The sequence below is a fragment of the Urocampus carinirostris genome, chromosome 7 (genome assembly GCF_059441175.1).
Source record: "Urocampus carinirostris isolate Australia breed hairy pipefish chromosome 7, RoL_Ucar_1.0, whole genome shotgun sequence".
NCBI lineage: Eukaryota > Metazoa > Chordata > Actinopteri > Syngnathiformes > Syngnathidae > Urocampus > Urocampus carinirostris.
In genome coordinates, this window is record NC_142355.1 from 19,251,130 (window position 1) to 19,278,641 (window position 27,512).

General features: G+C 39.1%; 1 protein-coding gene across 10 annotated transcripts in view; it reads right to left on the bottom strand.

Annotated features, from left to right (window-relative positions):
- The window catches only part of tjp1b (tight junction protein 1b), a 116,510-nt gene that overhangs the window by 11,647 nt on the left and 77,351 nt on the right, over nt 1-27,512 (bottom strand). For 4 of the 10 annotated variants that reach the window (XM_088339997.1, XM_088340001.1, XM_088340000.1 and 1 more), the window contains 19 exons: nt 12,013-12,069; nt 11,697-11,821; nt 11,507-11,609; nt 9,510-9,825; nt 9,081-9,187; nt 7,308-7,476; nt 7,092-7,236; nt 5,960-6,093; nt 5,567-5,672; nt 5,061-5,211; nt 4,427-4,535; nt 4,119-4,338; nt 3,446-3,630; nt 3,277-3,372; nt 3,099-3,181; nt 2,788-2,998; nt 2,605-2,705; nt 2,188-2,538; nt 786-1,022 (listed from right to left, as the gene is read on the bottom strand). In XM_088339997.1, the coding sequence (XP_088196123.1) occupies nt 786-1,022; nt 2,188-2,538; nt 2,605-2,705; nt 2,788-2,998; nt 3,099-3,181; nt 3,277-3,372; nt 3,446-3,630; nt 4,119-4,338; nt 4,427-4,535; nt 5,061-5,211; nt 5,567-5,672; nt 5,960-6,093; nt 7,092-7,236; nt 7,308-7,476; nt 9,081-9,187; nt 9,510-9,825; nt 11,507-11,609; nt 11,697-11,821; nt 12,013-12,069 (3,006 nt within the window). Of the gene's footprint in view, nt 1-785; nt 1,023-2,187; nt 2,539-2,604; nt 2,706-2,787; nt 2,999-3,098; nt 3,182-3,276; nt 3,373-3,445; nt 3,631-4,118; nt 4,339-4,426; nt 4,536-5,060; nt 5,212-5,566; nt 5,673-5,959; nt 6,094-7,091; nt 7,237-7,307; nt 7,477-9,080; nt 9,188-9,509; nt 9,826-11,506; nt 11,610-11,696; nt 11,822-12,012; nt 12,070-24,646; nt 24,719-25,402; nt 25,616-27,512 lie in introns of those variants that run through there. The other 6 variants (XM_088340007.1, XM_088339999.1, XM_088340005.1 and 3 more) reach the window with 5 other exon arrangements.

Genomic DNA, 27,512 nt, shown 5'->3' on the forward strand with positions numbered 1-27,512 from the left:
CAAATATTTGTTTCTACCTTAGAAATAGTTCTGAATGCCCGTTTGAGGAGACGCCTTCATGAGATTGTCAATGTTCACCGTTTTTTTATTGTTTACAATGAAAACAATTGAATATCTGAAAGGCTTCAACTCAAACATATGGTGTGTAGCCTGTAGACAGCAAATTGAGTCACAGCACTTTTTATGGGCAAAGTTTAATTTTTGCCATTTCTCACTGAAGTAAGAATGTGAACATGAAGTGGAGTAAGCTGAGCTGGCTCTTTTGTTCCATTAGGGACAATTATTTTTGACAGGAATAGTTGGCGTCAGTACTGTCTGCAGGTTAGCTTTCATCATGCAACCAACATTCACTTTGTATCCATGGCAATGTCAAACTATTGGGACTGCAACACAATACATCTACAATAATGCAAATCTAAATGCTATTTTTTACATCTAAAGAAAAGAGTGAATGCTGAAAAACCCCAAAAACGAAAACAAAAAAAAGACTTTGGAGCCATGCAAAGGAAGTAAAAGGCAAAAGTAGTTAGGGCTGGTTGTGGATGGTCTTCACCCTGGTGAAAGGCTCAGATCTTCCAGTCCTTCTGGTCTCACCATTGTACATGTGGACGAGTGTGTCTCACATTGTCTGGGAGCCAGAGGCACACATTGGGCTTAGTGAGGCAACACAGTGTGGGCAGTTCATGCAGAGAGTGAGTGGAAAAGCATGAGCGTGAAGTCAGGCAGTTAAAAAGGCAGATTGTGGCCCAGGCCCGGTCCAAGTGGGCGGTGGAAGCAGTGGGTACCTTTGGTTCTGGACCAGGTGGCCCAGAAGGAAGGGGTTGATGTGGTGGTGGTGGAGGTGGTGGTGGGGGATGAAAAAGCTCAAGGGCAGGACTGGGGCTGCTAAGTGTGCCAGCCTGAGGAGCTGCAGCAGGGGGCTCTTCTAGGTGCAAACCCTCTAGCTGTACAGGCTGCCCAACAGGAGGGGGCGCTACCATCGCTGAAGGCAAGGAGGGCATGGACAGAGAAGCCTCCTCTTGCTGTGAATATTGTTAAAAGACATTTACAAACAACGTTGCTAAGCTTGCCAGAAGCACACAAAGTAAAAGCTCATCCAAATACCTATAGTTTCGTCTAACGTCAAAGGGGTCAGCAATCATGTTTACTAATTGGGTTACGTCCACACTTAAACTGCGCTTTTGAATATGGATGGGTGAGAGCATCCTTGTTTGAATAAATTAGTATTCTTGACCGCAGCCAATAAACGTCTTAGCGGATCCATTGTGGTCATTTTACGAATAGAAAGTTCAAATTATAAATACTGTATAAAAAATTGCATTTGATGTACACTTTCAAAGGAAGGCTCGATTACCATTTAAATACTATTAAAAGAACAAGGCAACCTTTAAAACTATCTCTCCGGGAATTATGTCTTGAATCGGCAAACAAATTATTATTCAAAAATTTAAAGTTCGAAGTTTTATAACTAAGGGGCACTAAGCAATGCCAGCCTCAATACTCGATTAGATTATCTATAAAATCATTCGCAGTAAAAAGATTTGAATCACTTGCTTGTAATTCATTGAAATTTTATGCCAGCCAATGTCTTTATTGTTTTAGATTACCTTTAAAAAGTATTGGTATCTCAATGTGGTAACTGTTAAAAGTAGTATCAAATTTAAAAAGTTGTATTAAACATCCAAAGTTTTTAAATAGCATTCTTGAAATATCCAGAAGTATAGGGGAAAAAAAAGGTTCATATGCTTTCCTCAGACTCAACAGATTTGGCTACATACTCCTACCTATAAATACAAATAACAAATGTGCCTCTTTTTTGCTCATGAGATTAGATTATTGTTTTATTTATTCATCATTAAAAGGTAAATTCTTTTTACAAAGCTTACTTTACAAATAATTGTACTCACTCATGTTAAGCACTGAAGGAAACCTGAACACTAGGGATGATCAACAGCACAAACAAGGGTTTGGATCCAGAAGCTTCACTGGGGCACAAACTACTATAATTACAAATATTGTTTTTTTGAATTGACACACCACAATTTTTAGGCCAAGAGGGCCAGCGTATATAGTTTGTGTGGATATGGCCATAGTAAACAACCAAGAAAACAAAATGTGTTAACAATCACTCAAGTTACAAACAACAAGTCCATCCACAGCATTGGTTCAAAGGTTTAGTAGTGTTACCTGCTGTGGAGATGGCATCTTGAAGCCAGTTGGGTCTATACGGTTAGCTGTGTCAGGCGGTGCTGGGTGCTGGTATCCAGGATAGCCAGAGGTGTCTTGAATGACAGGTGGGTCTTCCCGTACAGGTTCAGAAGACCGCGTGATAGCAGGCTCTGTGGGCAGACCCACTTCGTCGTTCAAGGTCTCATCCAGCTCCTGGTCAGTGTATGCTCCGCCCTCTGTGTCCGTGTCCTCGTAGTCAGATGTGTGGCGGCTGTCAGTGCTGTACATTGAGTACTCGCTACCAGGAGCAGACAGGTAGGACAGACGGTCGTCGTGGATGTCCAAGTCGTCTTCTGCAGTGCCGTCCGCCTATGAAGAAGCCATTTAACCTTGTGCCAGAAAATATTTCCAAAATCCAAAAGTCCCATTCCTCACCTTTCCTTCAGACACCCAGACTAGCTGGTTCTGCTGCTGCTGGGTCGTCTCTTTAAGAGCTCCGTACCAACCATCATTCATGTTGTTCAAGTTAATGGTGGCTATAAAAGGAAATTCCGGGCAATTAAAATAATGGAAATAACTCAGCTTTTTAGTGCCCTTTAGCAGTCTGTGACCACTCACTGGTGAACAGGTGATGATTATTCTTTCTCAGTTTGATGGCTCGTTCATAAAGCTTCCTGGCACTTTTCCTGGACTCTGGACACAGCCTCGTCCTCATGTTTTTCACACCTTGCTTGTTGTCGGGATTTAGGAAGACGACAATGGGGTACCACTGAGCATAGTTAAGCCTGTCTACGGCATTTGGGGTGATGTCCAACACAGCGTGTTTGTCCTTGAAGAGTGAAAAGATGGAGAAGGTGAGTTGGGGAGGATTCTTTAAGAATGTACTGTGTGTATCTCCGCCAATAAAAAAAGAAGAATTGAAAGCTCACTCGATCTATGATTTGTTTGATTGTGTGAAGACGGATGATTCCTGAACTTCGCTGGTCAGTTCCTGCATCTCTAGGCTCACTCTCTGGAAAACAAAACAAGCAAAGTATGGCATTCAAAGACAGACCATACCTTATGTATATATGATCCTGATGTTCAAAATACAAATTGTAATCTTACTTGCAAGCTCAAAAAGATCTGGCTCTTCTCTTGCTAGTTTTTCCCGTGCGACATCGGCAATAGGTCCAAATATCACAACCGGTCTCAAGAAACCAGCTGTTATGAAACAAATAAATTGTACAAATTAAATTCCCATGTAGTTACAACAACGTGAGGTCAGATTTATTACCTTCTCTCAATACGACTCGCTCATATGCTGGGAATTTTGTCTGGACTGGCTGCGATGAAAGATCCTCTCTGCTCTTCCTGAGATTCCTCTTTGAGCTGCGAAGACCACGGAACCTCCAGAAGTCCGCCCTGTCACCCCCTGCTGTTTTAGGGAGTGTGTACTGCACGCTGGAGAGCTGCTCCGCTCTGAAGACATATTGCACGTAGGCAGAGATCAGTTGATGCACAAGGTACTAGATGTGTCATAAACTTGGCATTGCTAATCTCAGTACTGCCAAGAACCAAGAGTGTCTCAAGGAAACCACAGATTTAAAATAAATAACAGGACTGAAGGTCATCTGCTCCATGTATTCCTAATGCCAACATTTTAGCATTGCTAATCTCAATACTGGCAGGAACCAAGAACTTCTCAAGGAAACCGCGGATTTAAAATAAATAACAGGACTGAATGTCCACTGCTCTATGTATTCCTAATGCCAAAAATGTTTCGTGATAATGATCAAATTTCCCACTGAACAAAAAATGAATACCTAAATAATCTAACAAGATCTTAGCACTGATTTAAAACTGAAACCTACACAAAGTTAACCTAAAATATAAATTATAAACAAAATTGAAGAAACAATATGTTCGATTTTAAGAGGCAAACTGTTTGTTCGTGAGGATGAAATCACCTGTTTTTATTGGGGATGATACCACGCTCCACCTCCTGGTGGTTCTTGCCGATACGAATAGCAAGCCAGGAACCCAACTTGCCATTGTAGAGTGTGTCCACCACACGGAACACCTCACCCTTGTTAAAGCTTAACCCATAAGGAGATTCCTTCTCGTACTCAAAGTGGGTGCGGATATAAAAGGAGTCACCAACATCTGACTCAACGATTCGCCGATAGACTACATAAAAAAAGAGAGCAATAAACTGACAAAGATCTTGAATGAAGTAAAATTATAAAGTAAAGTTTTTGCCCTTCTCATTACTTACCATCTTTTTTCTTTTGAGCCAAAATTGTGACTTCTTCACCTTTAGGAAGATCCAGGAGGAACAGCACTGCCTCCTCACGAATTATGTTTGCAAAATCCACGTTGTTTACCTGTAACAAGGTGATCCATATTATTTTTCGTTCCTGCTCTAAAAAAACTTTAAATACACTGAAATTCCAAGACTATTTCAGACTTGAAAGAGCTTGGGGATTGTTATAAAATCAGTTGTTCAGAGATCTACCTTGTTTTACATATTGCTATGGGAACATAGTAAAGTTTGAGGGGATAGTTAATGCAAGCCATTTCTCAAAGAAAAATAGATGTAACAAATGAAATATATAGCTGCATGGAATAGGAAAAAAAAACAGTAAAATGTTTTGGTTTTGTTTTGTGAGTATGTGCTATTTAAGTCAATGCTGAGAGGCCCGCCCAGAGGTATAGGAAAATAGAAACAAGGTGTGTACAAGGAAGAAAAAGGGAAAACTTGAGCTACATGCACAATAAGCTAAAATTGCACAGCATCGTTGCCCTCCAGGTTCACTTCATAACAAGAAAAAAATGCGCAATAAAATATTTTATACTTTTCAAAAAGCTTTGATGTTAAGCAATTTATGTGTGTAGAAAGTGTCAAGTACCCTGAGAATCTGGTCACCCTCCTCCAGGCCCTCCTTGGCAGCTGGGCTATCCTCCAGCACTCCAGCAACAAAGATGCCAACGTCATTCCCTCCTGCCAGCCGCAGCCCCACGCTCTCACCCTTTTTGAACTTCACCAGCTTCATACTTGGCCTGAGGATGCAAAACAAAAGAAACAGTCGGAATTTTTACGGCATAAAAAGACCTTAATGGATTTTTGCGTTCTCCAAAACAAAGTTAATAGAAAGCGGACTTCAAATTTTGCCCTAGTTTTGTATTATTTTCAACTTTGTGGCATTGCCAAGAAAAATGTTGAAAAAGATGATGCCCCCCTTTGCTTCTCGTCAAACACGGTCATGTGCTAATGCAGAAGACAACAAATTTTAGTCCTATTGAATTAGAACAAAAAACTCCAACCTCTCCTGTTTGGCTTTTTAAAAACTGAGCATTGTTATCAATTTGAAGAGGAAATGTATGGGTGATAATCATAAGATACAATTAGAAATACCGAAGAATGCCGTCATCGTGGGCGGCACTTGGAACTGGGGCATCTGATGGGCTGACAGGCAGGTCCACGTCAGGCTGTCCGGGCTGGGCGTAAACTGGCTTCGGTTCTGTAAAGCAATGAATGTAATTCAAAGGACACATGAGTACAAAACTATGTGTTAAAATAAAACACAGTTTCTGAGCAGATAGGACAAACAGACCCGAAGCAGACTGCTTCAGGCAGGAATGACACGTCAAACTAAATAAATAATATCATAAAGGTAATTTCACTTGGCCGCAGGCAAGTTAAGCTCGGCTCAGCATTTGTCTGACGCTCAATTTTTACTTGTAATTCATGGATTTGCAAATGCATAGAACAGAAGAAACTCATTAAGATTAGGATTGGGTAACTTACCCGGGAGTGGCGGAAGTTGCTTCTCATCTCTATTGAGAGCCGGTTCCTTCGGCTTGGCCAGAGGAATTTCTTCAGGAAGCTTTGCTGGAGTAGAAGCCGCTTTCGATAGCCGCTCCTCGTCTCGACTTCGGTGACTGGGGTAAGGAAGAGAAGTATTTGTTCAGTTTGTCATCAAATACAATTTATCAATGCTACACAAAAGCTAAATGTTCTACTACTATATTTCTAGAGGCCTTTAATCTGGGAAAGACACACACGCAAGCGCACTAAAAAAACAGGACAACTGAACAGCTTGAATGTGAGGCAGTACACTTTGGTCTTGAAGGTCACAACTTTCCTTTTATGTGCTCTATTTATAGTGCGTCTTTATGTTCCTCGTTCAAGGTGAACATGCAAACGCTCCATAGCCTGTAGATTGGTAAGAATGGGTGCATCTAAGCCTACTGTGAAAAAATCTAGTTGATATGGCATCATCAGGTTTGGATAAACAGTAGCAAAGTTTGCACACAAAGATAAAATTGAGTCATTGGCATGCCACGTTATTAATGGCACTGCTGGTATAAAACTGACTCGGTGTCTGAATTTATATGTGGAAGGATGTAAACAAAAATGGCATTTGGAATTCAATGCTGTAGAGAGGCTGAATTAAGAGGAATTTATCTGACAGCATTAGTGGCTTTACTCATCAGACATTACATTACCTTACCTGAGAAAGACAAGAGCAGAGGGAAAAACATTCCCTAAAAAAGCATTGTATGGATCCCTAACAATCATCTAAATCAATTTTCAGTAGTTTTTGATGCATAATAAAAGGGAAGTGGCAATGCAGTTTTAAATGAGCGAAAGAAATGCCTCAAATACAATGTTGTGTTCAGGTAAAGAACAACATTTATACTTCTATCTATATCTATATTAAGAAAGTCAAACCTCCACAATGTTAACAATGGAATTTTGTGATTAGAAGTCTTTGAAGATTACAGATAAATGTGTGTTTTTTTTCTCCTTCTGCATAAAAATTGAATTTCTAGTAAATCATTATAGGTCTGGAGCGAAGATCATTGTGGTGATGAAAAAAAAGAAAATGACAAGTATTTTATTGGAGACATTCTTTTAGTATTTATTTGCACATTACCTGCCATTGCTGATTTGAGGCGGCGAGTGTCTGGAGTGGTCTGAGGGTTCCGATCGTCTGTCTGGAGACCGGGAGCGGCTGCTACGAAGTCTGTCGTGTGATCGATTGGAATGGTCGGATGCCATAGAATGGATGTCTGAAATGTCTGATCTCACACAAACAGTGCAGGTGTGTGTTAAACGGCAGCAGCCAAAGAGCACTTAACGGCAATCTCACCGTCTCTGTCGGAGGCATTGGCTGAAGGGATGCTGTCATCGAGGTCAGGGATATGGAGCAGGGTCGCCCTGTCGTCCCTCTGAACAACCATTTTTAGCTTGCCCTTTGACCTTTCTATCAGCTTCTTGGCATCAATCAAGGAGAGGTTCTCGGTCACTGTGCCGTTGATCTATGAGAATCAGGTGCCAGATTGTTATCTGTGACCTGGCAAACGCCATACCTGCAGCACCAAGATACTTTCAAACGCACAGCTCATTTATCACTATGATCCATTATGGTCCTGATTGGATGCAGATTGACAGTGAAAAGAGATAAATAAAAGGATGGAAACATAAAAGAGGCTCCATTGGGACCAAGATCAGGTGACCTTCAAGATACGTCTCGTAGCAGTTATTTTAATCATGACGGATGCGCAAAAGCCGTCGGCCATAGTTTGACTATGGCGGATAAGCCATTTCCGATACGCCCAGCATTTCTCATCAGTCCATAGTATGCACTCAAAATGAGAATTGCTTCTGAAAATCTTTTTTACACAGGCTTTTTTAAATTATGAAGTCATTAATTAACATTTTATCATCATACAGTTTTTCCCATTTTAAATGGACCAGTTACACTCTCTGCAGTGTCAAGGTTCAAATTGTAAACTACAAAATGAATTATTCTGAGGTGAGTGGCTAAAAGAAATCATGCTTTTGAATTGGCATTTTGGACTCAGCAAATAAGGATGGCATTTTGCTCATTTTCAGTACAGACACAGATAGCTTTTTGTTTGGTCACAAAGCTCCGACTCTCCTGAAAGGTCTTTTTTTTTTTATAAGAACCCTATATAAAGGGGAAAAAAAGGATTTTTGAATTATTTGAAAAAAATCCCAGTATTGCCCACCTCAACTGGTTAGATCAATTAGTCAAAAACTATTTTTGAAGGGTTATATTCTCTATATCAAGAATTGCTAGCAAGTATGTGGGAGCTTATTTCAGTTTGCCATGTACTCTGCTTTCCTCCCAAATTCCATCATTGTAGTTAGTATCCATCTTCAGTTAATTAAATACTCAAAATTGTGAGGGTGAATGCTTTTTTGTTTAGGTGTGACCCTGGATCACGTAAGCACTACTGAATAAATGCATGAACTATCAATCTAATGAGCCCTAAGATTGAGTATTTTATTTGACAAATCGGGTCTAGAATGATAATCACAAGGTTGCTTGCATTTCCCATTGCAGGGTCATGAATATTTTACAATAAGCAGGTCTGAAAAGAAACGACGACCAGATGAAAAAGTTGATGTATCGTAGTCAGATCAGGAGACTTCTCCAGCAACTGGTAACCATGGAAACCATTTAAATTTGTTTAGTGTAGGGGAGCATGAGCAAGATGGAGTCATTTAATCTTCTTCTGAGATAGTGATGATGGAGATTGTTTAGTAAACTCTGTGAAAGTTTTCAAAGATAAAAAAAAAAAACCCTTCAATTGACATTAAAAAACTACACACTGTGGTTCCAATTAAAATATCTGTTAAATATATATTGCTATTTTCTTGCCAAGCAAAAAAGTGCGGACTCTGCGAGCACACAAGCCTGCATCTACAAGCACCATTCCGCAACATTTGACAGTGCAACAAAAGCAGCAAAACACAAAGTGTTTTTTTTTGTTCTCAATTCCACTCCATTACCACAATTTCAACATTTGAGACCGACAAAAAACATCTTGCAACAAAATCAGTTGTTTCATACATTTTTAACAATATTTGACATTTCTCAGACAGCCCGCCTTACCTTCAGAACAACATCCCCCTCCTGGATGTTTCCATCCCTGGCTGCGAGGCTCTCTGGGGAGATGTCCTTGACAAAGATGTGGCTGGCCAAGCGCAGGCCATATTCTGCTTAGTGAACGACAAAAGCGAAGGCAAGGTTAGCACAGAGTTGACAGGACCTCACGGTGCAAAGAAGGAAGAGTTTGGATGCTGCTTCCTCCAGGATTAACGGTGAAGATTAAAGAAGATTAATTCCTCTTCTCTTTTTACTAAGATTTATTTGAGTAACTTGGATTCTGCCGAGACTGGCAAGTTTTGTGTTCCCTGGAAGTAAACCAAAATTGACTTAAGATATATTAACTAGGAGAAATAAAGTCGGAGGTGATTTTCCTGGATTAACAGTTGGACTAATTATCAGTCCCATTTCTATCCCCGACTTTGTGAGCCTCACCTTCATTTTTGCGTGATTTTACTAGCGTGACCTTAGCTGGGCGAGGAGGCAAGTTGTGTGAGCGGCGATCCGACCGCGGTGAGAGACTTCTCTCACGCGATCCGCTACGTTCACGTTCCCTGTCTCTTCGGCCGCAGCTCCGGCCGCTGCGCCGGCCCACGGCTCCCCCCATGCCGCTATAGGCGCCGCTCCGGCCGCTCCGTGTCTCGTAAATTTCCTCGTCGTAGCTGTCCTCCTCCTCGTCATGCTCCGACATTGTTTCCCGTTCCCCGAGGCGACCCATGGGGACGTGGACCTTCCTTTTCCTCCTGATTGTCTGTCCAACGTAAATAAGATGTAATTAAGTCTTGGTTACCCAGAGAAAAATCGGTCACATTGATTAAGTGAGCTCAGGGGATTTTAGTTTTCTTTTTAAATATGCTAATGCACATACACACACTGTGGGACTATAAATTAGGGCTGTCAATTGACTGGAATAAGTGTAAAGAATCGCAGAAAATCCATAGTTAACGCACAGATCATACATGGCTTTCACCCCAATGTTAATGAACATTAATTAACCTAAATTGAAGCCCTTTGAGACTCTTCGTGATTTAGGGCTATACAAATAAAAATGACTTGACTTGACTTAAATCAATAAAAAGTACGCTTTTACAGATTACAGAAATTTCTATCACTACTTCACGGATTTATCAACGTGCAATGTGGTCTTCATTCCAAACGGTTAAACAGTCAGCCTGCCCTTTTTCTGCTTGTGTGTCAAGTTGTACAGGTATGCAAAAAACCTTGATATTCATATATTACGCACGCACATTTTTTTTTTTTTTTTTAGTTTCTCCAGAAGCCGTCATATCAACAAAACACTCAGGACTGACAGAAGCACCTGCAGCCGGGCCCAAATGGCAGAGGAAGTTTTCCATCACCAATAAAGTTGGACTTCTTATAAATTCTTTTACCTTCTACCTTTAGCATGTCTTTTTCAAATAAAGTCCAAATTTTGGTGAAAGTGGACAGTGTCCTGAATCAATAGTGCAATATTGCAGCAAGATTATCTTTTAATTTATAATTTGAGGTTACAGAATTTATTTTTAAAAATTAAAAAAACATAAGTACAGTAAATGCTTGAGCTTGACAAAAGGGTTTGTTCTTTGGTTTAAATGTATAATAAAGTATTTAATCAATAAATAAATGAAAGTTTCTACTTTGCGGGTTTTGTCTATTGCAGATTCTTCTTGGAATGCAAAAATGAGGGTTTCTTCTAGTTAACTTGAAGCAACTAAGTGGTATCTATGTTGAAAGTTGGTCGATCGCTTCATCTTTTCCAAATTAAAAGCTATTTGCATTTGGATATCTAAAGGAATATGTGAACTCTAGACCACAGTGTCCAAACTCTTTAGAAAGCGGAACGGATTTGGTAAGCTGAAAACGTGTGATAGCTGACTATTCAGCCAGGTATTTTTTGAATAATCTTTAGTAAAATTCACACTGCGTGAAAGGTTTATAGTGCTTGGCGATTAGTGTCGCAACCTCTTAGTTCGCCTTCGTAGCATTTTCATTTAACTCGAAGCGTCACATGAAAAAGTGCTTCTGTGCTGTTAAAACAACTTCCAGTTTCTTCACCCTTCACAATGTTTGTTTCCTGTTAGCTTTTTGTAGTCCTCGTTTATCGTCTGGCAGTGCCTCTTGATATTGTATTCTTGGAAAACAGCCACAGTCTCCACATTTTGATTTTATGACAGCCAGCAGACCAGTAAGAATTTGATCAAGGGCCCCAATTGGTCTCCTGGCTAGACTTAGTCCGTTATAAATTGCCATTATCAATACTTATCATTCTCCAGTCTGCATTTTTATTACAATATATATTACTAAATGTGTCAAAATCACCTTTCAAAATATTTTATGTAACAAAAAATAACTATTAGAAAAATTCTAATAAAAAAATGTAATTGCTGTTTAAAGGCTTTGTTGACATTGAAAAATATTATTATTCAACTCACAATTTTGGCAATTTTTCCACTTTTCCGAAGCTGCTGGACTGCATAGGCGTGCTCCACATTATCCATGGACACAGCGTTGACCATGACAACTCTGTCATTTTCTCTACAGTTGGAGTTGCAAGAAGACAAGACAAATGGAAATTTGAAAGCTGGCTTTTACTGTGCCGCCAATTAATTTCAAACAACTTACTGTAGTAGGCCTTCAGCTGGGCCACCTTTCAGCACATCAGAGATTACAATGGAGGTCTCGCCGCTTTGAAAATGAGGGTTATCTCGGCCTCCTGAAATGGCTATCCCGAAGCCAAACCCTGGTGCCTGTGATTAAAAACATGTGGAGATTTATTTATTTTGAAATGAGATGATTTGTTATAATTACAAAGACCCTTCAGAGGCAGGGGAATCATTCCTGGTTTCAAATGGCAAAAATGAGTGAAATAAGAAATTCACACTTTTTTTGTCTTCAAAATTTGACCATGAATTTGCTCAGCCCGTGCTTGAATACTCACCCTGTGCAGTGTTACAGTGTGCTGTTCCCAAATGACAGTCTCCTCCATTGCTGCACTCTAGAAGACATCACATCAAGACGGTAACATTAGCACAACATTGAAAACACTTTTACAAGAATGTAGATGTCACCACCGTCTCAGATTCTGTGTCATGTCTACTACATATTTATTTGATAAACATAGAAAAACCTTGTAAGATAAAATGAGGCCACACTGATAGTCAATAACATTAAAGTACACGGCCATGATCACAGTAACCTCCCGAGAGGATGAGCTGAAGGTCGGCTCCTTCAGCTGTTAGCGTGACCTTGTCCCTAGCGCCTCGGATGCTCATTCTTTAAATGATCTGTGCTTGCATCATTTCAACTACACATTTAATGGCTACTTATAAAACATTATCAAGTCAGGAGAGTAGTATAAGAGGTATGTAAAATTAATACTTCACACATCTCTCCATATTTAGTTTACTTGAGTTCACCATAGCAACCAGCAAATGATTTGCAAAACACAAAACGTAAATGAGAAGCCAAACATAAATCGCCCAGAGTGGCCCCACACTTTCTTGGCCTGCCAGTCGCAGTCATCAACTCCTCAGGCAGCTTACGCCCCGACATGACACAAGAGGAGTGAGCGCAAGTTTGAATGAGATCGCTACTTCCCGCCACCCCATCCCCCAAACCTTATATATGGAGTACACTGCAGCACTTGAACGGGAGAAGGGAGGGGAGCAGCAGGGGGTTAAAGACATCTGAATATTAACAAGACTGCAGAAAAGACAGAATTCAAACTAGGACATTTAAAGTAGGTATAATTCATGGCTATGTCCAATTGGTTGGCACCATGGAAACGCAGATGCATGAAAGTCAAATTGCTGTACTGTACTTGGAAAGCCAGACAATGTACACCGCATTTTAAGTGGATACATTTTATATAGATGCTGAGAAACAAGGTCCAAAATGAGTAGAACTCTCACAAAATGAAAGGAAAACCCATATAAAGTATTTTTGTTTTGTTTCACCCGCATTCGTTTCTCCCTTTGACGCACAATTTCCCCTTTGAAAGCATGAAGTTTGGCGGTGTCCCCCTGCAATGCTTGTTGCTGCGGTAACGCAAAGGGGCCACTGGTGTTTGTAAGTGGACTGGCATTTGCAGTGCCTGCCAAGAAGACTTAACTGGATTCACAGACCAAGATGCCTTTTGACCTTTTAAATGAACAAAAGAAAACAGGGGGAAAGGGGAAAACAACACTTTAAATCTATGTTGATTATTTTACTGTAAAGCTACCTGGCTGAGGCGGTTACAAGTAATTGTGAACGGACCAGAACAAACTTGGGGCTTTTTTGTACGGATTGTATATAATTCATAATTGTATGCAATGAGTACTCACATTTAACACTGACGGTCTGGAAAGAGGTATATGTCTTTTTAATTCCTGTTATAGTGCTTGAGATAAGCACCAATGTAGGTAGTATTTTGCTTTGAGAAAGCATGCAGTAAAGTAAATGTGAATCATGCTCATATTTTGTATTTAATCTATTTGATCAAAAGGCATTAGAGGGAATCAAATATTTTTCCAGGCCTTTAGGCGTAGTTGTGGACAGTCACTATGTGAGTACGCCTTCATTTATATTTATTTAGATATTTATTTATGTATTTAATCACGTATTGTTAATGAAACAATATTAGTGCATTTTTTATGTATGTACTGTTAATGGAAACATTTTATAGAATTAGTTACTTAGATATTTTTGTAACTTATCTTAAGTAATGTATTTTTTATTTTTGAAATAATTGGATTTTTTTTTTCCATGCAATTATTTATTTATTTATTCAAATAGATAATTTGAATAGACACAAAAATATACAAAACACAAAGTCCCTAATTGAACAAAGAGCCTTTAATATGTCACAAAAGGACGTAATGTCATCGCCACAAAGTTTAGTTCACAACTAAACTACGAAAGAGATCCAATGCGTATTGTATTATGTGATACTCAAAATTAGTTTATCTTTAGTGATTAAGAATCTAGGTATCAGTATTGTCACACGCCAGAGCCCATCAATGCCGAGGTCCGGCTAATCTATGGGACGACGCTTTACACTAAAAGAATGGCAATCAGATGATGAAAGTGCTGTATAAAAGTCAGAAAAGGGGGCTTTTCCTGCTACTGCTAACCATTGAAACCGGTACCGTTTCATGTGGGGGAGCAAAACACTTCCCCAAAGAAACGAGAGAGAAAGATGGGCGGCGCCAGGCTGTACTTGCCCAAGACACACCACAGGAAGTTGTGTCCTGGCTGAAATGAGTATATTAAAGTGGGGACTACACACCCAATTTCAGCCATATCTCTTTGAAATTGCTCCAATGGGTTGGTAAGCCATCATAAACCAACCATGCAAATTGCAAAAATAATGTAACGTCTCAGTCATGCATAGATGTAAAAGAAAACCACAGTTGTACGTATAGTTACGCCGTCGGCACATTGACTGAGGTGTTTTTGCCCTGCCTAAGCAAAAAAAAAAAAAATGGAGACGCTGGGGCCATGCTAGGGGAATCACGACCACACAACTTGGGAGAACCCACAACACAGATGGAACACACAGCTGAAAGTAGGGCTGGAAAATATGGTTTTAAAATAAAATCACAGATTGTGTTTTTCGAGGGAAACAGTTCTTACTTTTAATCTTTCAACTCCTTATAATTTATTTAGGTGACATTCTCCCAAACTGTGTGCAAACACAATCCTAAATCATATTAATATTGAGGATTTTTTTTTTTATTCATAGTTATTATTTATAAAACAAACTTGTGCATTTCAGGCTTCATAGTGTTAGCTGTGTACTACTGAGTTGTTATAAAGTTGTAATGGTCGAGGAATGGGCAGACACTTGGTGACTAACTTCTTCGTTACCGATTAATGCAAAGTCCTAGTTCTTATTTTAAACAAACTTCAAAAGAAGAAATATGGTATTCACAAATTCTAAATTATCATATTGTAGTTTCAAATTAATTTTATCAATGCAAAGATATGTTGAGTTCTTGTAAATTATCAACAATAGTTTTAACGAAAAAGATATTCAAGTATGTAACACGCAAACAAGTTTTTATTTATATCTGTGTAAAAAGGGCTTCCGTAACAAATGGCTTTTTTCATGAATACATACGACTTAGAGATAAAGTAGAGACTGTGCATCTAATATATGTATTGTTGCAGAAGCCGATTGTCGCAAATGCGAAGCAGAGACCTTAAGCTAAGACACAATACAGAAAAGAAGATTTATTTTATTTTTTTATCTGATATCCTTCAAAGTAGCGGCACGGTGGGTGGGTGGTTAGCGCTTAGCCCCAAGGTGCGGAGGTTTGCACGTTCTCCCCGTGCCTGTGTGGGTTTCCTCCAGGCACTCTGTTTTCCTCCCACATTCCCAAAACATGCATATCAGGTTGTTTGACCGGTCCAAATTGTGGTGTGAATGTGCAAGCGAGTGAATTGTCTGTGTGCCCTGCGACTGGCTGGGAACTAGTTCAGCGTGTTCCCCAGTCCACTGCCCGAAGATGGCTGGGATGGGCTCCAGCACCTCCACGACTCTAATGAGGATAGGCAGAGGAGATAATGGATAGATCCTTCAAAATCAGATTCATTATCAGATAAACCAAAGAGTTCCTCGTGCTGTTTAGGTTTTATTTATATACATTGAGATAAAGACGAATGTTAGAGTAACAGAAAGTCTATGTAGTACAGTGAATTTCCAGCTAGCTGCTCGATTACCGTGAATTTCAGCCTCATCAGCAATGTTGAGCTTAAAAGAAGCATCACATGCAGAATGTTCCAATTTTAGTATATGCGAAGCCGAAGCGACGCACGTTGCCTCTTCGCAGCCTGAGTTGCGTACCCATCAAACGGGTACCCATGTATCATTAAAAAGTATAAGGAAGACTGAATTTAAACTTTAGAACTCTAGATATCAGTGATTGCGCAAAACCGCAATGCTTGACTCAGGTCTCAGTGTGGGCGAAGCGAGGAAAGAATGGTACATGCAAGTTATTTGGATATTGTTACTAAACATAGAATGTAGGTCAAGAGATGTGGTTGCAAATAAAGCCCCAATGTGTAATATTTGACCACTAGATGGCACTGTGTTGTTTGGTACAAGGGAGGGCCAGTGACATGGCACCGATCTGAAAAGGGATTCCACGGTGAAAATTTAATTTTTCGACCTTTGATTTTTTTTTTTTAATAAAAATTAAGATTGGTATGATAGTTCTTTTTTTTCTGCCTAGTATTCAAATCAATCATTTTTTTACTGAATGAAATTTTTTTGGTACCACTTAGGGAGGCAATACATATTACACACTGTTCCTTTAATGTTTTCTGATTTTGGTCAGTGATATTGTGGATTGAGCAATCAATCGTGAAAATACGGTAATATACTACCGTAAGACCTCGTGTATAACGCACACCTCAACGTTGGATTTTGTTTTTAAGTAAAAGAAAATTCCATGTTATACATGAATAAATACGGTACTAAGATTAATTCAAATGAACATACAAAAAAAAAAATTGGTTTAAAACTTCTATAAAATGCAAAAAACACAAAGTTTAATCCCATGCCTATCTCTTGAGTGATTGCTGTATGCCCATATTCTCTTTTGGGGTCTATTTTAAATGTGTCTGACGTAAAAAGTTTTTTTGATGAACTTTTCCGCCACATTAAATTCCAAACAACAATCATGGTTTGCAAAAACTAAGAGCAGTACTTTCAACATGCCACACATGCGTCTCCAGTTTCACAATAATACGTTCAACATCATAAATGCATGACAAAACCTTTCACAAAAGGAGAAAGCGGTTCACACCTGACATCTGCCTCTCGACTCAAAAACAATGTTAATTGCTACATCCCAGAGCTTCCTCTGCCACAGAAGCAGAGGCAAGTGACGTCCTTCCCAAACATCCTCCTTCAAAATGGATCCCTTCCCGCAACTCTCTCTTCACACGCTCATGGGATTGAAGCAAATCCCCTTCGGGCTTGGCAGCGGTTTGTGTGGGATCTGCAGTTCCGCCATAGCATGGGACGCTTCTGTGCTAGTGAACATTCATCCGCAGTGTAAACTGCTGTATCGGATTTAACCCTCTGATTGCCACGTTGGTCCGACTGAGCGTCGTCTTTACTCAGCAAAAAGCAATCTATTATTTAACTAATCATTTCATTTCATATTGAGCTCATATAAAATCTGCAAATCAAAACAATGTACGGGTTTAATAAAACCATTTTAACGGTGAAGTGAAGGGTTAGCAAAGTGTTGTTTTCATCTCCTGGAAACCAAGCTGCTCCTCACTGAATAAGCCAAAGATAAATGTATTCAATATACGACAATTGTCCAAAAACGTGATAGAGTGTTACTTCCTCCCACTTACAGGAAAAATATGGCTCACTACGTGTTGGAAGGGGTTATTGAAGGCTGACGCTATTCTTCCTCTTTATAATTCTGCACGCTGTTCCCAGTCACATTGAGAAGACAGGTGTCACAGCCAATGACATTAAGAGACTGTACATTATGCCCGTGCTGTATCAGGGATTCACGGCACAATGTTTCATTGTGCATAACATGACCCGAAAGCTCAGAGGACAACAAGTCGAGTCAACCTTAGAGCATAGATACACTTCAGCAGTTATTATTCAATAGGCCGGTATGAACCTCATATATACAAATCATTTCCCTTGTATTTATGACGTCGACTGTGGACCAACATGAAAATCTTTCAAAACTAAATTTGGTACACAAGAAAAAATTACTGAGCATACACCAAAATTCTCATATCCACGGCGTTATAAGTCATCAGCTACTTCACCTTTTAACTGCTGCCATTTCACATAAACAAACACACCAAATTAATATACACATGTAGATTTTGCCTAAAATTGCCTTAATTAACTCACTCACAAGTTGGTTTTACCACTGATAACTGCTGTTGAGTAAGCCTGTTCAGCACTTTTTGTTGATTCTAAAAATCAACATTTTATATTTGCAACATGTTAAATACATAAATATATCTGTAGAATATAAAAAAAAATCTATTCTATTAGGTTACTCATGCAAAACACATTTTGTCATTTAGTGGTTGGTTTAGCCCATAAAATGACAAAAAAATATAGATTTTCCGAGAATTTTTTTTTTTTCAAAACTATAATTAAACACATACATACATAATCGCTCTCATTCAGCAGAGGAGTAAAAATGTACAAAAGGGGCACTTCCTTAAATCAAGAATATATCTGAACAATGAATCGCAACAAGTTAACAGTCAATATCGTTCCACTACTGATAAGATGTTATTCGAATTTTACATTTTACCACCTTCAATGGACGTCATTTGCACGGAAATTTCCGCCATTCAAAGTTGCATTATCACCCAACCCATGGCTGAAGCTGGTGATCCTGAACAGAGCTACAGAGCAGGAAATCAGTTCTAGCACTCAATCAAACCCAGTAGAAGTTATCAGCAGGCCACATGGAGCCCAGAAGAGCAGGAATGTGCTGATAAGCAGAGCTGCTGACCTGCACCCTCTTTTTCCTCCGTCACAGTGTGTGGGATGAGGACAAAACAGCTAGTCAAAAGCACTGATGATGAAAGCTACATCGTACACCAAACAGATGAAGACGGTATGTATTGATAGATGAGTAATATGTTGTCCAGACATTAATCATGATCACACTTTGTGTTTTAACAAATATTTCTGGGATAGAGTCGCATACAAGCTTCTGTATTCCTGTAACCACAACTGTGGAATCTAAAAAGTCAAACAACTCAATCCTTTCTGGGGTCTTGTTCTTTGATGTTGGCTAAACTAAGCTCCCTTGAGGTATACCAGGCGTGCTAACATCTTGCATGATGTCTGACCATCTGTTCGAAGGGTCCAAATATACAAAGGAAAGGCTATAAAATGAACTGTCAATGACGTTTGTAGAGGTATTTTCCTTAGCTGAAATCCATGTTTTGCAAGATGAAGGTTGAAAATAAAAAAACAAAAAACATTGTGTTTATTCTTATAGGGGTCATTCTCTGAATTGAACATATTAAGTTCCGCTGTTTAATTGTCGACAAAATTCAATAATACAAATAGTAGACAATGTGATGGCCAATGAAAGGCAAATAAAGACTACTTGCAAAGTTTGCAAAGCAGACCCTGCGTATCATGGCAGTACCACTGGAATAGTGTTTTTATGTGGATGTCAGAAGACAGAATCTGCATAAACTTAATCTGAATCAATTTCTCATGCCAAATGGTTACTAATCAGACAACAACGTATGTTAAACTGTACTTATGCAACCACAGTAGAATATGAATGTGTCCTTCAGAAACCACAATGATTCATAAGACAGTTGCTGCCCTCTTGACAGCTCAGGGAAAGAGGCCAACATGCGTGGGTACCCTTGAAGCTGCAAAACAGTCTCTCAGTCTTGCTACTTTGCAAACAATGAATTCTTTACAGGACGACAGTGAGTTGAATTCAACAAGACAGAACCCATACCAATGTGGATTATTTCAGGATGTTTTCTTTAGTTGCTGCCTGCAGGTGTCACTTGTCAGAGTTGCCAGTGTCTTCCTGCTGACTAAACGATTGATTCAATAGTGGATGAACAATTTGCATTCGGCATCCTCCACTAAATAGTATATATTTTTTTATCTAATACATTAAAGTAGCCTCATCAAATGGGCTTTAACAGCATCAGTAATCAAATATAATCATACCAATGAATAAAAGCAAGATCAAAAATGTTTCACTTGAGGCACAAGGCCAAAGTATTCATGTATATTTATATTATATCTGTATCCAAGTTTATAACAAATGGCTTTACGTCCTTACAAATAAAGCTGGGACACAATGTTTACAATGAACATAATTTTAAAATGTATACCTCAATTCGCGCCCCGCGACCCTACTGAGGATAAGCGGTACGGCTAATGAGATGAGATGAGATGAGACCTCAATTCGCAACTCTTGGAGAGTTTTGTTGGAGAATGATCCATTGTCATTTGCTGTTTTTGTGCTCAGGCCAAAGCAATAAAAGTAATTCCTTGCTGGAATGTTTTACGCCAAAGGGACAACGGTGGAGTTCAAAAGCTTTCTTTAAGCACTCGTAATGTGTTGCTGCTTTGTTCAAAATAAGTTGCTAATTATATTGAAACATTTGATCGAAATTCCCATCATTGGGGTTCAGTGTAATTTGGACTACATATTTTATTCTTTTTCGGTTTATCCATGCATTATCTGTACCAATTATCCTCAGTAGGGACGCGGGGGTGCTGGAGCCCATCCCAGCTATCTTCGGGCAGTGGGCAGGGGACACCCTGAACTGGTTGCCAGCCAGTCACAGGGCACACAGGGACAAACAATTCGCTCGCTCATTCACACCTAGGGACAATTTAATGTATCCATATTTAAATATGACAAAGCACTTGCATCACATGTGTTTGCTTCTTTTTTTGAGAATTGCAGGCATCAAAGAAACATGGATTCATATTTTACAAAGTAGGGTTAAATAAATACTAATATGTAAAAGTCAAGTCAAGTCATTTTTATTTGTATAGCCCTAAATCACAAAGAGTCTCAAAGGGCTTAACAGATTATTACACTATATTACACAGACTATTTTTCAAGGCCATAATCATCGATCAGTTTGAAAATTAACAATTTTATCATTTTTTTTCCCATGTCACTAGCCTCCTATGTGGAACCGCAACATCAAAACAACAAAAGACACTAGGCCCTTACCAATAATCTATTTCAACTTTGTTTTCTGTACAATGGCATATAGCATGCCATGGGAGGAGGACTTGCTTACAACTTGGTTCTGGTACTGAATAACCATCCAACATACTCGTCTGGTACACAACAATCATGTATACACCTGATTTGGGTGATCATATTTTTTGAAATATATCAAAAGATGTAAATATATCATCTCAAACTTCAGTAAAATTCATTTGTGGAGTCTTTTTTTCTTTATATTACCGAGAGTGAAGAGCAATCAGTGGATTGTGCCCCCTGCGCTGTTAACTTCATGACTTAGCAGAAAGAGCTCCCTCTTCTGTCTGTATAATCTAAATGCAATGTTTAATAAATCCAAGTTTCTACCAGACAGATAAACTGAGCTAATCTGAGCAGCTATCGAGCCAAAAACACTAATTTTGCTGAACTAGCGGAACCAAATGCCCATTATATTATAGCTCGTACATTTATATCTATCTTGTTCTCTTTCGTCAGTCCACTTATGTGTTGCCCCCTAGTGGTCGGATGACTAGGGGTTCCTTATTTTGGTGTGTGTCAAATAGCACAGTGTAAATATAATTAAAGTAACACTTTGTATTATTTACAGCCTTGGCGATTAAAAAAAAACTTCACTAAAAAAAAATATTGTTTTGAATATCAAGCATAAATACATAAACACATACAGTGTGCATTTATAAATAAACATGACTTGACTTGATATTTTTAAAAACTTTAAGGAATTCGCTTTTACATAACACGAGACTCATCTAGAGGGGGCTGCTAACAATACCCCCCCAAAAAACAAACCAAAAACAAAAAACTGGTGAAATGCTGGTCAAAAAATGAAAAGAAAAAAAGTGTGGTTTGATAACTCAAAGTAAAAATAAAACAATATTTAAAAGGGGCAGTATGTATTACTTAGCCTTATAGTGAAAATAAACTCCTTTATTGAAAAAATTGATTTTAATAATAAACAAAAATTGAGCATGCATTTTTAAAAATACCCATTGGTCAAAAAATTTGATTTTACCTTGCATAACACAAGACACATTTAGAGGGAGCTGAGATGATTTTCCACTATTAAGCGGCTATGAGTGTCCGAAAACCAAAAAACTGGAAAAAGAGGTTGGCCAAAAATAATAAAAAAATAGTGCAATTTGGTCACTTTGAGAACATTGTATTCTTCCTTACATTTTGTTGCTTTACTGATACAGCAACATATAGGAGGTCCATCTTAAACAGTGGTGATCTTGCCCTTCAAGTTATTTGGAGAACTTAAGATGATTCTATAGATACCACCCTTTTCAATTTAAAGACCGGTAGAGTTTATCACACACTCCGTTATTACGCGCAAAACAAATTCAGTCTCCAAAATATGAAAAACTGGTAATAAAAAAAAAAAATCTTGTTTTAAATCAAATGTGGCGAGCTTTTGCCAAAACGGATATCAAATGCGATTTTTGAGCGGTTTATTCACATCATCTTGCTTCAAAATAAAGCAGCTGTGGACTAAAATACCAGTCGCAATTTTTGTTGTGTTCCGATTTGAAAAAGCGGTAGATTTAAAAAAGAAAAGAAGAAAAGTGTTCGTTCCAACAAATAAAGCATTTGCAGCAAGCATGATGTCACTCTCCAGCACTCCACCCAAGCCCTAATCTACTAGTTAATAATGTGTTCTGCCCAAAACAGCTTTGTTTGATAGAAAAATAAAGAAAAAGAGATAAAAGCAGTTAGACACAGTGGGAAATATACCATAAGGGCTCTTTGAAATCAGTTTGGCATTACTAACACATAATGGCGAAAATATTTAACTTTTAACATTTAAAGTACACCTCCATCTTGCTGCAAGACGTACCCTGTGAAAGACTTTGCGGTTTGGTCATTCTCCTTAGTTTGTATTCTCCCTTGCGTTTTTTAGCACTTATTTTCAGTTGCACTACACAATACAGCAACATCTAATGGTCACATGTAGAGGGTTCGCACACCTTTTTCATAGCCAAATTCAAGTTTTTTTTTTTTTAAAAGACTTTCAAAGCAAATTTTCCAATTATTCCAGTACCATTAAAAGAAGAAATCCAAAATGAATCATGTATTTTGCATGTCCACAAATATATCTGTCATTCCATTTTGAGATTTTAAATCTTGCGTGTGCATTTATTAGGACCTATTTTTAGATCTCGAGTAAATTTTGATTATATTTGATCTGAACAATAAGTGTGTAAATATTTTGAGACAAATCGCTCCCTTCATAGGTATTGGGTAAAATCATTGTACTGTCATATGTAGCTTACATTTTCAGTTGCAGGAAGTTCTTCCCATTACAATTTAACATGGGGAAGCACTAACTTATTTTTTTGCATGGCCCCTAATTGATATGTAATCCTTGTACTATACACATAGTGCCTGTTTAGGTGCAGTATGAACTTGTCCTCTTGGGTGGTGATGCTTTATAGGACAATACCATAAGAACTGCCGTTAACCACGAGGAAAGAAATGCAATACAAAGCAAAGGCACCGGAGAGTGTCGACGTCATTGTTAAGCAGACTTGTTGAGAAACATAACAATTTCAAGCATTTACAAGCACTTCACCAAAAATTAAAGCACTTATTAATCCATGAAAACACAACATAAACATTAAAAGATTTTCAAATATTTCAAGCACCCGTACAAACCCTCCATATTACAAAGTGTTCCTTTAACCATACCTGTCAACCTGTACGTTTTCGCCGTACAAAGTACACTTTTTATGCATTTTAAGAAAATTTGTACGAAAAAAACGCAAATTTGTCAATTATGGGTACTGTCCGGTATACACCAACTATCACGAAACGGCAAATCAATCAAGTCAAACGAGTTTGCCGCGGTGGCCTCTATCTCGGTATCGTTTTTTTTTTGTTGCAAACGAAGCGAGCGGTTTGATGCTACTGTGCGCATGCATCTGCAGCCTCAGATTTCATGTGGTAGTTATGTAGTGAAAGGAAGTCCGTCTCTTTTTAGAGAACCGGCTTTTTCGGCTCAACTCATTAAAGAGAGCCGGCTCTAAAACGGCTCACTTGCTTGGAATCATTATATTACGAATTATTATGTTGTATAAAGAAGTTAAGAAAAAAAGGAAGAATAAAAGGAGAAAATGAAAAGACAGGTTTGTGGTTATCAGTATATCACCAACAATAATTTAATGCAGAAAATGAATTAATAATTTGAATAAGAAAATTTATTATTCTACTTAATTATATTTGCATGTATTTGTTCCTTCTACTGTGAACGCCCAAGCTACTTAATTTTTGAACTTTTTTATAATAAACCTCATTCATGTCGAGCCACTCAGTATCTCACAACAAAATGTTAATTAACAATATATATGATATAACGAAACACGCGTACAATATATGGAGGTTGACTGGTATGCTTTAACAAGCCAATACCATGATCATGCATCAACTTCTGAAAATTGATTCGAGATCCTGTTTAGGATCAAAGGACAGTGGGTCTGAAATAGTTACTATAAGCAAATTTGAGCATATTTTAGGGGAAATCAAAATAGCACCCCATGGGGCGGCAGTGGCTCAGGAGGTAGAGCGCTCGTCTTGGGATCAAGAGATCGCAGTTCGAAACCCGTGTTACAGGTCGAAGTGTCCTTGGGTAAGACACTGAACCCCTAATGCCCCCAATAAGCAGGTTAACTAGCGCCTTACATGGCTGCACGGCCGCTTTTGGGAAATGTGAAGCACACTGTAAAGCGCTTTGGTAAATCTTGACTTGAAAAGCGCTATATAAATGCAGATCATTTCATTTCATTTCATGAAAACAAACCAGATTGTAATTTAAAGTAAAAATAGCGTCACAAAAGCCTTCACCTGTACCGATGAGAGCAAATATTCAACAGGTGACGGCCGTTGTCCGACGGTTCGGCTGCAGTGTTCAGTGCATCTGATTCAAGCCAAACAACGTTCAGCCGGCAGGTGCCTGCAAAACTAAATGCCCGATAAGTAACGGAACACGCTGACAGAGACAAGCTCACCAGCTAATGTTAGCACACTGCTAAATAGGTTTTCCCAAAGACCCTCGCTAGGGTTACTGTATGAACACCTCAACAATGAAAACTAGCACTCAAGCCCACTCCCTTGAACTTCAAAGAACAACGTCACATTTCGGACAAGTCGAGCACTCTCCGCGTCACGTGGTTACGCCGCGAACATTCTCAAATTCTACCCCCTCCCCTCCTTCTCCTTTCGGTTGGTCAGGTCGAGCCCCCTTCGCTGGCCGACATTTTGTGGTAACAGCTAGCATAGCTTCTCCCGGCTAACCGTTACCTGAACGAGCGCTCCGTTAGATGACAGCTCGACCGGATGACATGAAATGACACGGCACAACGCGGTAATAGGATACACACAACGGAGAAGCGGGGTTTATTCCGTTTGTGAGCGAAGCGGGTCGACTCGGCTAACCCGCTTAGCCTAGCGCGCAGTTTAACAAACGGGGGTCGCTAAGTTACCTCCACTTTAACGTTTTCGCTCGCTGGGTAGGGACGGGAGGGGTAGGGGGCGCATGCATCCTTTTCCCCATTCTGCGGCGGGAGCCACAACAACTGATACATCCACACACATATTCACCTTGGCATAAACAACGGTCCGCGAGGAGTGAGTCTACCCCGCCGAAAAGACACCACCGGAGGATGAAAAGGTCCCCCGGAGCGGCAGCGGCTGCCGCACTGCAATGGCAGGCAGTGGATGTTGCCTCCCTTCCTCGCTTTCTTCCCCCTCTGCGCGCTCCTTTCGGCTGCTCTACCCGACGCGGTGACAGTGACAGGTTCGCTTGGAATGAACCATTTAGAGGAAACCGCGGGTGACGCACTAGGGGATGTGGGGAAAGGATTGTCTAAAAAAATTGCACTGGTCGTAGTAACATTAGCAGCAGAATTTACTTTCATCCATTTCGGCTTGAGGGACACGCACACGGCTCTATCTTACGCCTGAAGCTTTCTCTGCGTTTGCTATTCCTTTCAAAACCCCGACATTGTGACTGAATGGATGCGGCTGCATCCAGCTCGGATTGACTGATATCAAGCGCATCCATTGCACAGGGTCCCTAATCTATTCTGGAATCTACTACAGAAGACAGAGCTGTGCCCCTGCACAATAGTATTACCCTTTACACATTGGTTAAATGCTGTTAAAAGTGTCGATAAAAATTGTTCAAACCTCATATTGTTAGAATATGATATAATGAAATTGTGAATGTATTTAATTGCTGTTAAAAGTGTCGATAAAACCTCATATTGTCAGAATATGATATAATGAAATTGTGAATGTGTTTAATTGCTGTTAAAAATTTCGACAACATTTGTTCAAACCTCAAACTGTTAGAAAATGATATAATGAAATTGTGAATATGTTTAATTGCTGTTTAAAGTGTCAATAAAAATTGTTAAAAGTGACGATAAAAATTGTTCAAACCTCACATTGTTTATTTGCTGTTAAAAGTGTCAATAAAAATTGTTCAAACTCAATATCTCTAGAATATTTGACCAGAATAGTCGAAAAAAAAAATATATATATAAGGCTCACTTTCAAAAATTGCCTTTTGTAAAAAAAAAAAAAAAAAATTAACTTATGAGGCGCACACAGGTATGCACATGGAATTACTATCTTAAGATCTAGTGCGACGTTAAAAACGTCAGAAAATGAAAACGTGGTTCAAAGAACATAAAAAAAACTTGTTCCAACTCTACAATTAAATGAATAATTTATAAATGTTTACTGTAAGTAGCCGGTCCAAAATGTCCCTACTTGTGAATGAGCGAGTGAGTTGTCTGTCTCTGTGTGCCCTGTGATTGGCTGGCAACCAGTTCAGGGCGTCTCCTGCCCACTGCCCGAAGATAGCTGGAATGGGCTCCAGGACCCCCGCAACCCTACTGAGGATAAGTGGTGCAGATAATGGATGGATGGATGGTGCATTTCCAATTCGATTTCGGGATGATTCCATACTCTATTTTCTGCACTGCTTAGCCTCAGTCGGGTCGCGGGGTGCTGGAGCTCAACCACAGCTATCTTCAGGCAGTAGGCAGGGGACACCATGAACTGGTTGCCATAGCCAGTCGCAGGGCACACAGAGACAAACTACCCACTCGCTCACTCACACCTAGGGACAATTTGAACCAGCCAATTAACCTGACATGCATATTTTTGGAATGTGGGAGGAAACCAGAGTGCCCGGAGGAAACCCATGCAAGCACAGGGAGAACATGCAAACTCTTCAAAGGATGCTAGCTGGATTTGAACCCATGACCTCAGAACTGTGCCGCACTGATTTCATCCTTCATATTTTTATTTAACATAACGTAATTGTATAGTATTACCATAAATTTACATGATACATAGACATTAAGTTATATTATTTTATTTTTACCGTACTTTCCTGTATATAAGGCACATTCTGAAATTTTTGCAAAATCTTTGTTTTTGGAGGGGCGCCATATACTCTAGAAAATACAATACATCAATTCAAACAGAATGACCACAGAAATAAAAACAATATTTAAAACATTAAAATGGCATTAAGTGTAAATACACAACAAAATAACCAGTGTTGATTTACGCTTAAAGAGCAAATATTTCAACACTCTGTAAATAAGGATCATATGTTCACTGCGGTTTTGTTGAAATTGACACTTTAGCGTGTCCACAGTAAAATAACCCAGATGCAAGTTAGTATTTTTGTATG